This window comes from Brienomyrus brachyistius, chromosome 5 (assembly GCF_023856365.1).
Source record: "Brienomyrus brachyistius isolate T26 chromosome 5, BBRACH_0.4, whole genome shotgun sequence".
NCBI classification, from domain to species: domain Eukaryota; kingdom Metazoa; phylum Chordata; class Actinopteri; order Osteoglossiformes; family Mormyridae; genus Brienomyrus; species Brienomyrus brachyistius.
In genome coordinates this window covers 5,298,071-5,310,828 of record NC_064537.1, presented here as the reverse complement: position 1 = coordinate 5,310,828, position 12,758 = coordinate 5,298,071, and the positions used below count along the sequence as shown (strand labels likewise).

The following is a 12,758-nucleotide window of genomic DNA, read 5'->3' as shown; positions in this document are numbered from 1 at the left end:
ATCACATTCAGGATGTTCCCCTGCCTTGTGTCCTATTATTGGGATAGTTCCCAAGTTTCCCAGTGACCCTGGCCAGGAAAATGTGATGGATGGATGGATGGATGGATGGATGGATGGATGGATGGATAGCCAACTTGTTTTTTAACAAAGGCCAAAAAAAAATTTTAAGACTATTTTTGCCACATATTTACCACATGGGTACATTCTAATAAATGATTAACTTTGGAATGAACCTTCTTTTAGAAAAGGAAACATATTGCCTGGATATATCACGGACCAGGAAAAGCAATGAATGTTCACAAGAATATAAGACAACAAATAATTCACAAGAATATAGGACCTGAGCTGGCCACCGTCCAGCCGTGCGTCCTGCTCCCCAGCCGCTCCCTCTGCAGTTTGTGCTGCCCTTCAGCTCCATATCCTAACATCACCAGAATATAAACTCGCTGAAGGGTGACAGGAGCCGCGGAATGACTTTGGATGCCTTCCACAATCTGCCGGGCTAGCTGCCGACCGCGAGCATGTTTCAGCCGGCCATATTTATACACCTCGGGCAAAAAATTTTCCTTATCACACACTCTGTTTAAAAAATGCTCAACTTCTATTCTGCTGTGAGATCAGTCAGTGTGGGTGACACTGCAAGCTCTCTGCTTTCAGAGAATGCGGACTAAAATCCCAGAAAGGGAACAGCTCTTGTACCTTTAAAAAAATGACAGATTTTCCCCTAAAAAAGATATTTAAGTGAGACTATAGTTATTCCCTAAACTTCTACCCTTTTATCCTTCAGCTTAGTATCTATCAAAAAAGATATTTGATCAATAATGATGTCAAACCGGGGGGCGGCCTCTGGGACCCGGGTTCGAGTCTCCGCCTGGGTCACATGTGTGTGGAGTTTTCATGTTCTCCCCATGTCATCATGGGGTTTCCTCCGGGTACTCCGGTTTCCCCCCACAGTCCAAAAACATGCTGAGGTTAATTAGACTTGCTAAATTGCCCGTAGGAATGCATGTGTGAGTGCATGGTGTGTGAGTGTGCCCTGTGATGGGCTGGCCCCCCATCCTGGGTTGTTCCCTGCCTTGTGCCCGTTGCTTCCGGGATAGGCTCCGGACCCCCCACGACCCAGTAGGATAAGCGGTTAGGAAAATGGATGGATGGATGGATGGATGGATTATAAACAGTCCACTGAGCTTGGGTAACAGCTGTTCCTGTTAGTTAAAGTCACCTCCCAGGCAAACACAATTCCGATCCCTGAAAGGGGAACCGTGCAGACAACATGAAACTGGTTCTCAAAGAGAACCGTAACACCCACCTCTCTTGCATAGGCTTCACCTGGTCCAGGTCACAGGGAGCCGAGAGCCCACCCAGGGCACAAGGCTGGGCTACACCGTGGACGAGATGTCAGTCCTTTGCAGAACAAATGCACGCACACATTACGGGAAATTTACCGACGTAAATTAACGTAACAGAATGTCTTTGGAGTGTGACAGAGTACAAGCTCCTTAAAAACTCCTCAATCAGGGCAGAGGCAAGATTCAAATCCCTATTGCTGGAGGTGTGAGACAACAGATCTTAAATGAGGGTGAAGTTAGCTCTCTGTTCTCCTGACAATTAAAAATATTATTACAATTGTGGTTGGTACCTATAATTTATATTTATATAAACGAGGGGCAGTGAAACATGAATACAATTGAAGCTGTCATCTATAATGCACTATCGATGCCTTCATAATGCACTATACAGGTCAATATAGGAATTATAAAGAAGCATTTTATTGCATTATGAAGGCATCTATAGGGTATTATACATGAGAATTTCATAACGCAATGCATTCATAAAGACACAACATTAAAGCAATGGCTTTAATGTTGTGTCTTTTTATAAACAGAAATTATAGCCATGTTTATTATGCTTTATGAATGCATTGCGTCATGAATGTGTTCATAGATTGTTATAGACGTGGCATTCATAGAAATTGTGAATATTAGTGCTTTCGTTATAGAAATAAATCCGAATAGTTGTAGTATATGTTTATGTAATATGGATGGATATGCATAGGTTGCTGTTACTTTTTATAACATCCAAGGTCTGGCCAGCCAACCAGATTGCGGGCGAGGCAGTGAGAGGATCCTGAACGCGAATCGGAAGGAGGCGCAACTGCAGCGCAGCATAGCTGTACTGCGCCACTGGAAAGCGCTCGGTCTTTCTGCGGAGCCCAAAGAAACCTCGGGACTTTCGCGAATCGCTTTACAAGCCGAACAGAGGGATAAAGGGAGAAAAAACACTGGAATTTTCTTTGTTGGACGGCAAAATTGGATTATATATTGCATTGCGTTCGAAGCAATTGTTTTGTGAGATTTTTAATACTTCTTAAGCTACAGCACTACTGGTTTCTTTTGAATTTTGTAAAAAAAATAGTATTTATACATACGCACTATAAATATAGGGCTATCGGTAAATAAAACGTGTTTTATTTTTAACGTTTTACCGCCGGACTTTTTCAGTAGCCCGTTTTTTCAACAATTAAAGAGAAATAACCATGTTGTTCTACCTCCAGTTAAACGCCCATCAAAGATACAAGGACGTGAGCAAAAGGCGTGCTCAGGTCTTCATGTAGCTGGTGTGAAACACTAAAGAAACGTACACCTGTATTTCCGTGAAGATGCTCGTATGTTGGCCATGCGTTGTGGAGGCTTGCAGCTCAGGCTATGTCACTGAGGAATGGTACTGAATTCCTTGCGCCTAGGAGCAATCTTTCGGCTCCTACAGGATCACTTTCTTCTTGGTCTGAGGGAAAACGGGATTAGAGAGCGATGGGAACCGCACTTTACTGCTTCCTCGTCTGCTCGCTGTGCATGCCTTGTGCCACCAAGGAGGTAAAATATCACACATATTCAAATGCCTAAACATGATTTTAATGCTTCGCACGTTTTATTTCGTTTTTGATGGAGTCCAGTTGGGACCATACTGTTTGAAGGTATGCAGGTATTTTTAGGTTTAAGTAAAGTCTCCGCTGTATTTTCTCCAAAAGTATCGCCCCAAATGTAGGCTATATTTTCCACCTGCGGCGAGATATCCGTACTCACTGCGTTATATGATTCTGCGGAAAGCGGCGCATTTGGCAGCGTGTTAAATAAGGACACACGGACTTGTTGCGGATTAAACTCCCAGTAAAGTCCCGAGCTAAAGTACAGTTATCTTGACTCCCTCTATTATAAACTAAAGTTATTCGACTTTATGCATGGATACAGCTGTAAATACATTTGGTAACTGTCGGTAAAAAATATAATAAATAATATTTATTTGTTGTTATAATGAAAGAAATTTCGGAAAATATTCATGAAGGATTTCTGTTTTATGCAGGCCTATTCCGGGTCACTAATAATAATATAAGGACGTTGATTGTCATTTGATTTGTATTTAAGTGCAATTTTAAATAACTGGAAATATATAATTTACCTTATTTTGCTTCATCAGTCGTTGATGTGCCGTAGCCCTATGTTATACTACTACTAATAATAATAATAATAGTAATAAACTGACGTTATGTAATGTATATATGTAAAATCCTCAATGATTAATCTTTTCCCTGATTTTTATTTTATGATTTTTTTTTCTGCATGAAGAATTCCCCGATTCCTCGGGACCTTATAGAGAAACTGTCCCGTAGCGAAATCCGCAGCATCAGCGACCTCCAGCGGCTCCTTGAAATCCATTCCGTAGGTAAATTCCTTCCCTTAATTTTAACCGTTTCCACTGAGCTTCTCTCCGAAACACTTCTAATGAATTTATGCGATTTATGGATTTGTGAAGGTGAAGATGAAACATACTTAAGTTTCATTCGACACCCAGGTCCACAGCAATTTAAAGACACAGTTAACATTTTTCAATGAATGATTTTTATTACATGCTTTATAAATAAATCACACTAACAGACTCTTGCATGCATCATTGACCATTGCTGTGTTGTGGCCCCGATGTTCTCAGTGCCACAATTAACGCAGGGCGGCCTTCCTACATTGACAGCAGGTTGCTAGCTTATCAGCCAGTTCATCTGTGTCTTGTCCAGCTCACATGCGATGGGTGTGAACTGATTTCCAGGTTCTCCCTGGGGCATTGGCTCCACAGTGAAAACCGTATTCGGTGATTATTAGTAAATAAAAAGTACGACTTGGCTAGTGAAGGATCAGACTAAATGCATACCCTGTATGTTATATGGCCGAATTCCTTTCAAAGTGATTACGTTGCATGTGTAGGTGAGAGGCTACCAGACCTAAAATCTTGTGTAGCCAACATACTGTACTCTGCATACTTGGACATCGTCCATCAAATATGTTTCTAACCCAAACTATTTTGGGTTTATATGAGCTTCTGATAATCTGAGTGATTATATTATGTGTTGTAACCGACGTCGACACTTCGTAACCAACATAGCATCGGTGGGAATTGTGATAATATAGCCAATAATGAGGATAAAATATGCAATCACTCATATGATCACTCGTCGTGAAATGTGAGTTGCGCTGGTGTGGTGTGCTATTTACAGCCATCATTGAGATGCAAATTACTGGATCTAATAGGCAGCGCTCAGGAGGTCAAGTGGCTAACTTCATTATACTGCTGTCAGTCCTGCCATGACTGTGGCGTAGCGGCTGGTGTGTGGTTATGTATTATTCATGCAGGAATTCCTTCATGTCAGATGAAAGGAGCTCCGCTTTTGTGTCCGTGATGCACAGCAAATGAGTTTTTAAAAGAAGCACTTTTCTGTCCTGTTGAGGTGGCGTGCTGGATACAGGAAGAGGTGTCGGTAGTGGGATTAAACGTAGGAATGTTTTCTGGGGTAACAGGATCCCCGTGTGTTGTTGCAGACACGTAAATATGTCAGATGACTTGATTACCCGTGCCAGCCCTTCAAAATTAAATAAAGTTTACCCTTCAAACCTGTCTGACTCACAGATATACAACATCTCTACGCATAAGACAAAGCACCCCTGATATATTTCTGATTTTGTACTGTACTGTACTGTTCTTCGCCAATGTTCCTCCACCACGTCATGCTTAAATGTGTAATCTTTTAGGAGGTAGACATGAAACCTTTATTTGATCCCTTTTCCTGAAACTAAGTACTTAAATCATCAGTAACTCCCGAACTTCCCAGTATAAGAGGAAAGAATGGAATCCTGGGTAACGGTTAAAGAGTACAGTACGCTGCAGTTTGGGGTGTGTTAGGAAGATGTTCGGTGTCGATTAGCTAGTCGGCAGTGGGTGTCCGGCAGATGGGTTCCCATCTTCTTGTTCACCTTAGCAGACCAGCGATGGATGTAGTATTAAAGGAACCTGAGTTATAGCCAGTGCGTGCAGGAGCAGGGCATAGCTGGGCTGCAGATCGGGGGCCTGGGACAGGGTCCAGTCTGTGGGAAGGAGCGGTCAGATGTTCTGGTGGCGCCAGCCAGGTCAGGGTCATTGTGCAGGTCCAGTCTCGGCTCAGAGCACTCATTCAGAAGCCGGGAGTGGCTCCCAGAACCAGACTGGTGGCCGACTTGGATGGGACTATTATTTTGCAATGTGTCAGTCTGACAGCGCAGGTCTGGCTGCTAAGGGCTGCGTTTCCGAGTGGGCCGTGGTCCCTGGTGTCGTGTGTTGGATATAGTGCTCAGGGTGAGGCCGTGAGAGTTGTGGGGTTACTAGGGTTGTTGTACCGTATGAACATCAGTATGTAGAGTCTTCAAGGAGCAAAGCTAGTGTGAGAAGCTTTGGAATTTTCCAGCGGCTAAGCAGATGGGGGTTATTTCGGCGCTTGCTAATGACTCTTCAGTAGACATTGTTTAGGGTTCTTTGACTCACTGTCTTAATACTTTTTTTGCCTTGTAGGACTGCATTACTGAAAGGTTCCTTTGTCATGACAAAGAATCGATTCATTCCCAGCTTTGATCTGATATCAAAGTGGCTTATCTGTGTATAGTTATTGTGGATGATTGTAAATTATTTTTAGTGGGTTATTGGTAGGGGGGGTGATGTTTCAAGAGGGGTGACAGCTGTCACTGTAGGGGCAACTTAGTGGGAAGGCAGTGTTTGCTCACTCAGTTGTACGTTTGCAATGTGTTTGTCGATTAGACAACGCCGATGTGAGTTTGTAGACATTGTGGTTTGTTTGTGTCTGAATGCTTGCATGTGGCTATGGTTATGGTACTTTGTGTGTGTGTGTGTGTGTGTGTGTGTGTGTGTGTGTGTGTGTGTGCAAAGTCTCATTGGTGGGTCCCTCAGCATGCCATGGAATTAGAAGCGTTAGTCAAGCAGTTTCATACTGGGGCACATTCCGGCCTGGGGGGTCAGACGGGTAGCCTCCAGTTGTCACGTTGAACCTTCCTGAGGATCAGAGTCCGCTGACTGACAGGCGAATGGCTAGGAATGGAAACTCCCCTTCTGTCCACAGTAACGTCAGGGACTATATTTGGTTGGGGTGAAATCGGCTCGGAACTGCAGTGTCCAAAACAAACAGGGGAATTAACACCTTGCAAGGGCATGTGTGCAGATCGGAAAGAAACAGCTGTTACCAGAGTATAAAGGTTTTACGATAGGGTGGACGTTGGCGATCGCGTGACAAACGGGCATGCTGGAATGGATAGAGAATGTTGAGTCGCCATGGCGATAATGCACCATTCCATTCACAGAGGGCTGGGGATTCTGGGAGAACTACATGAACACTGTAATAACTTTTGGGGAATTCATGTCCAACTTGCTGAGCAAATCCACCAGTGTGGAATTTATGAATATGCTATTCACGTTTATACAGTATGAATACGTTATTCACGTTTAATTACTCCTAGGATTTCAGTTAGAAATCACTTTTAAAATCTGTCACATCAGTTGGTGGGAAACCAATCCCTTAATGAGGAATAACTGGGAATGTCAATAATCCAGTACTGGTTCCAATCATACCTATAGGGATCATATCTCTTGCTGTTTATGGAGGTATTACTGACCCGTTTGCATTGCTAGAACATAGCAGCCTCGTTACAGTGTGGTCTTCTGTAGATAGTTTGGAAATTTAAGAACACTTTGAAGGTAATGAGGGAGGGAGAGAGTTTATGAAGAGAATAAAGTTGGAATTGACCGTAGCTTGATGAACCGTCTTAATTCTTTCTGGTTTCAACTATACCGAAATGTTTGTTGCCTCCAGTGTTGTTTGTAATAGCTAAAAGTCATAAACATTGTAAAGTTATAAACAGACTTTACTTATGCAGTCTTTAAGACCGTGTATTCTTGCTAATGTTCTCCGTAGTGAGGCCACATGACGATCCCCTGCCATTTTTCTGTTGGCACAGGAAATGATGTCATAGAGGAGGCCAAGCAGAGGTACCACAAGGACGACTGGCACCACTACGCAGATGTGAAGAGGTCACAAGGTCGTGTCAGGCAAAAAAGAAGCATCGGTAAATCGCACCCTCCCCAGCCGCATGCTGTCCCCTTCAGAAAAAAAATGATTTATAAGATAATATAATTTTGGAATAACGTGGTATGAACATGGGCGAAGACTCGAACAGAAGACAGAAGGTTCTGGAGCCTTGCCACCTCAGTAGTTTCCAAGAGTTGACGTCAACTTGTCGGCACCTAATAATAATAATGAACACAGAAAAGACTCTTAAAAGAAAATTACAGCTAGCTTTTCATTTCTGCAAAATATATTCCAGTGTCTCAAGTACCGTAGAAGGTTCTGCCAAGATAATAAGCCCCAGGCTTCCATCGCTGTCTGCGTTTTCTTGGGGTGGGAGATGTGCACGAACGGAGTGTAATTCAGCATATTAAGGATTTGTGCCCATGTCCAGAATGTTGTAGATTCGAATCCCTCGGCCAGCAGCATGATCATATCACCACGGGGCCCTTGAGGAAGGCTGTTAGCCTGTCCCTGGGCCCTGGATAGTTATCTGACCTCTGCACGTCTGTGTTGCTTTTGACAAAACCGTCTAGTAAACAAATACCTGGGAGGATAATAGCCACTCTCTCTGGCTGTGGTGAATGAGTGTAGCAGCTCACGATTGGGGGAAATCCCCACTGTTTCATATTTCCAGTCTTGGCCTGTCAACCTCCTCTATACTCACCTAATGGAGGAACAGCTAGACTCTTAGAACAACACCCGAAGTGAATTTATATCTGTGTGCGTGTGTGGAAAGGCTGTTGCCACTTTTACAGTATGTGTGTGCTTGGCTGAGTGTCTATATTCCTCTTTGTTTTCTATGGTAACTAAACACATCTTGTATATGAGCAGAATGTCCATCCTCAGCTAAGTGAGGAATGGAAATGTGTTCGAGTGTAATGAACAGGGGCTGCATTACAATGTAACACATCAGAGCAGCGTTTCTCAGCCCAGACCAGCACAGCTGAACTGTGCAACTGAGCAAATATGTGGACTGTCTGGGGGGGTCCCCGGGGACTGGACTGAGAAACACTACATTAGAGCCATAGTATAACACAATAGAATACTGTGCTGGATTGTGACCACTGCCCTGTACACCCTCCGCTCCTCAGAGGAGGCCGTGCCGGCTTCCTGTAAGACGCGGACGGTGGTCTACGAGATCCCGCGCAGCCAGGTGGACCCCACCTCCGCCAACTTCCTGCTGTGGCCACCGTGCGTGGAGGTGAAGCGCTGCACCGGCTGCTGCAACACGGGGAACATGCGCTGCCACCCGTCGCGCAGGCACCACCGCACTGTCAAGGTGACGCAGGCCGAGCGTGCAGCGCAGACATGAACTTACTGCGCCGACGCATGCATGGGGACTTTCTACCAATTGCAGTTTTAATGCAGTATGCAATACGATAGATGATACACTTTGCATTCACCTCACTGCAATAACAAACAGCTGGTAAGGTCACAAAAAGCCTGGTTCTTCCCATAATGCAGTCTGTCCCTTTTTGCTGCAGCTAGCAGCTCCCTGAGAACCCCGAAACCCAAACAGCTGACCCACTGGCTCTCACGGACGCTGTCCTGAGATCAGCTGGCATGTGGAAATTCGAGATATTGATTAATGAACAGACAGATGAGCGTCTGAGGTAGCCAGCGGCTCTTCGCCGTGTTTTCCTCGGCGTCTGTCCGCACGGGAGTCTCGCGGTTGTATTTTATTTAGCCTTATCGCAGTCACAGCGCCGGCAGGTACAACTTGCCCTTCTCTTTTCATGACAGGAGGAGGGGTATGTAGTGGATATGAGTGTTGTTTTTTTTTTTTTTTTAATGCGAGAGCGAGCCAGGGGCTGTCATGGCCCTGAGAAATGTCAGCCCGAGGAAAGGCTGACCTGACGCGGACCTGCGTCATACTGACTGCTGAACTGGGACTTGACTCTGCATGGCATCTCTCTGCAGTTCAGCCTGCTTTGCCAGCAACCCCAGCTGGGTTTAAGATGAAGGTGAAACTACCCCCATCCCTGTCCAGAGAGACTAGCCCCCTATCTGCCCCCCCCCCCCCAGGAATGCACATTTGAACAGCCCCTGAGCCCGTACACACAGTCACTTCAGAAAATCACCCCAACCTCACAGACCTTTATGCCAATTCAATTAAAATATTCTCTTCCTCTTCTCAGTGACTCTGTATCTGTTCTTCAGTCTCTGCACTTAAAACCTCGCTCCTTTAAGCCACTATCAAATTAAATCAAATCAAATACTTTATTTGTCCCCAAGGGGCAACTTGAGGCATGTAGAGCAGTGTTGCACAGACACAGAACCAGACATTAAGGAAATAGAACGAAAAAAATGCCAGATTGGGGAGGTCAGTAGTGGGGAAGGAGAATGTGGTTATTATACCTTTAAGGGGTTTGGTGCATAAAGGCAGAGAGTGATAATGGCTTCAAGTTCACAAGTTAAACAGCCCTTGGAACAAAAGTGGCTCTTCTCCTTTGTGTCCTGCAATCCGGGCAGCAGATTCGGCGCCCAGAAGGAAGCCACTCAAAGGCTGGGAACAGCACATGTGAAGAGTCCTGTAGGATTCTGCGTGCTGTTCTCAGTGTTTGCAGCTCACAGAAGGAGGACAGGGGACCCAGTTATTGACTGTCCTCTGCAGGTGGGCTCTGTCATCCGGAGGGGTGGCATGGAACCAGCAGGTTACTGAGAATGTTATGACACTCTCAATGAAGGAGTAGTAGAATGTCCTCAAGATGTTACTCCAAAGCTGCTGAGTTTCCTCGGGAGATATATCACCCTTTCTCTATTCTGAGATTTCCCCTGCCTCTCTCTCTGTCTCTCTCTTTCTCTCTCTCTGTCTCTCTCTGTCTCTCTCTGTCTCTCTCTCTGTCTCTCTCTCTGTCTCTCTCTTTCTCTCTCTTTCTCTCGCTCTTTCCTGCATATAGTCTTATTTACACTTCACTTCAGGTTCATTTTCATTTTCATTCTTGTTTGTTTATAATACCTGAACATACATAAGTGTAAACAAAAAAGCACATGACTGCATTATAGGATGGAATTAATGGCTAAATTCTTGGCTCCCTTGGCATAAAGCCCTTGTTCGTTCATGGTACAAGGTACAGGGAAGCATTTTCAGTTTCCCATTGCTCTTCATATGACTTATTCTGAATGTTTGTTTCTTGCAAGAGTGGCTGTCACTCCCTACTTCTGGTCGATCATACAGGAATTTCTATAGAAAGACAACTTCTGTATTGACATTAAAAGGGTTTCGTGAGTCAGAGTGGAACTTAGTTAGCTGGAAATGGTGGAGCAATGGTGTTTTTCTGGTTTGGCTTCAGCTGAATTAACAGCTCGTCCTCCCCCAACCCCTGACCAGGTGGCCAAGGTCGAGTACGTCCGCAGGAGGTCAAAGCTGAGGGAGGTGTTGGTGCGCCTCGAGGACCACCTGGAGTGCGTGTGCACATCGCAGCACTCAGAAGTGCAGACAGGTACGTCACGCTCACACTCCTGTATGTGCGCTCACACCATATGTACCATGGTGACATAGCAGTGTCGCAACATAGGTACCATGGTGACATAGCAGTGTCTCTTGTCTGGGATCCTGCAGATTCTGGGCTCCATGAAACCCAGATCCATCCAATTAGGTTCCATATTAGGGCCCATTTCACTCAGCATTATGATAATTCTCAGTTCAGCAGCGAATTGCCTGGTTTAGTAGGTGTGTTTGAGCAGGGAAATCTGCAAATTGTGTTGCAGACTGTCCCTCCAGGACCGTAATTGGGGATCCCTGTCCCACAAGTTCAAAGGCTAACATGCCCTTGTGTGGTATGTTTATAACCTTGGTAACTTGAGGATATTATCAATCAAATAAATTTCGTCATTTCTTACCAATGTTCTTCTATCTATTATAATATAGCAGGTATGTAATTCTCCCTCTCTCTCTGTCTCTCAACAGATATGACGTGAGTCGTACAAGGTCTGGGATTCCAGCAAGGTGTGGGACACGACCTTGACCTCCACTGATCCCAGACACGCCCTCCCACGTTTGCCTTTTGAAAATGCAACCAAATAGCAAATACTGAAGAAGCAAAGTAGCAAGACAGCAAACACGAGGACAAAGGTGTCGCCGAAATGGCGAAAGTCGTTCTGCACTGCCTGTGTCCGGACTCTTCTGTTGGGCCAAATGCTGATGATGGGAATGACAACAGCACAGAGCTTTGAATGGGACTCTTGCGGCTCTTGTTGCTGTGGCAGAGATTTGGTGGAGGAGATGCCTGATATGCACAGGGCCTTGGTCTGCACAATATGCGACACATGGGGAGCTAGACCATTAGGGACAACAGGAGCACGCCCCAGTAAACCAGCGTCTGATGGCCTTACACCAGACCTTGCTTATACCCTGAGAAATGGCTGTGTGGATCTCATTCCACGTGTGTAAGTAAATATGATTTTACCGGGAAGCACATTTTAGATTTGGCCTGAGCTGGTGACTGGATCCGGCATTACTGAGGATCATGGAAGTTGATGGTGGAGTTGCAGTGACAACCACTGACATCCATCCGATCGTGTAAATCGGGACAGGAAGTGGATTTGATCCCTTAAGATGACAGGCAGGCCTTTTTTATCAAGACATTGGAATCTTGGAAAGATGGAACCTTAGAACCTTGCACAGAGACTGCAGAATTCTGCATGTTCTTCAGAGGTTCCTCCCCAACGGTAGTCTTTCTAGCTGGCTGGTTGTCTTTTCTGTTCAAGATATGTACGTATCTACACCTTATTTTTATAACCATTTGTTACTTGTTTGATTCTCTTGCTGTACAAACAAAACACCTTCTACTTGGTATTACTACTAATAAACTATTTATATCTCTCACTGTTTTCATTGTTACATTTGGTTTGGAGAGACAAATGTTTACATGGATTTTTGCTGTTGTGGGCCAGTTCCACCGCTTCAAAGAGAGGTCTGTGTTTTATCCTAATACTCTTTTCTGTGTCCACCTTTGTATATCTGTTGGAACGGCCCACATTCGTTCATTCTTTGTTGGTTGAATCATGCATGTACAGGCACATATTTCCTGGTTGCCTGTTCCCTATAGCCTTCCACAGTAAATTCTGTAGAAAGCTATGGCCTCGCGATGGTCACCGAAGACGGAACCTGAAGTCTGACGTAATTGACTTGTATGGGTTGTTTTGAGATGATGTTTTATATGCAAAATGCATTAGTTCATCCATGTTTGGGGGCAATGAGAAGAAAAGAAGGCTCTCAACTGACAATGCAGTAAATTACTTTTTTTTATCTTACGCCTAATACAACACGGAAACCCCCTGAAGTCGACCCCACCTGGGGAGAGGTGAGAAATAGCTCCTCCCA

The 12,758-nt window shown here is 44.7% G+C and overlaps 1 protein-coding gene across 1 annotated transcript; it reads left to right on the top strand.

The window, feature by feature from the left end:
• The first annotated feature begins 2,133 nt into the window (after nucleotides 1–2,133).
• LOC125742903 (platelet-derived growth factor subunit A-like) lies at nucleotides 2,134–12,260 on the top strand. The gene is made up of 6 exons (XM_049015346.1): nucleotides 2,134–2,873; nucleotides 3,624–3,720; nucleotides 7,323–7,430; nucleotides 8,524–8,711; nucleotides 10,764–10,875; nucleotides 11,343–12,260. Exons 1-6 carry the CDS (start codon nucleotides 2,811–2,813, stop codon nucleotides 11,351–11,353), a joined length of 579 nt encoding a protein of 192 aa, XP_048871303.1. The 5' UTR covers nucleotides 2,134–2,810; the 3' UTR covers nucleotides 11,354–12,260.
• The last annotated feature ends 498 nt before the right edge of the window (nucleotides 12,261–12,758 follow it).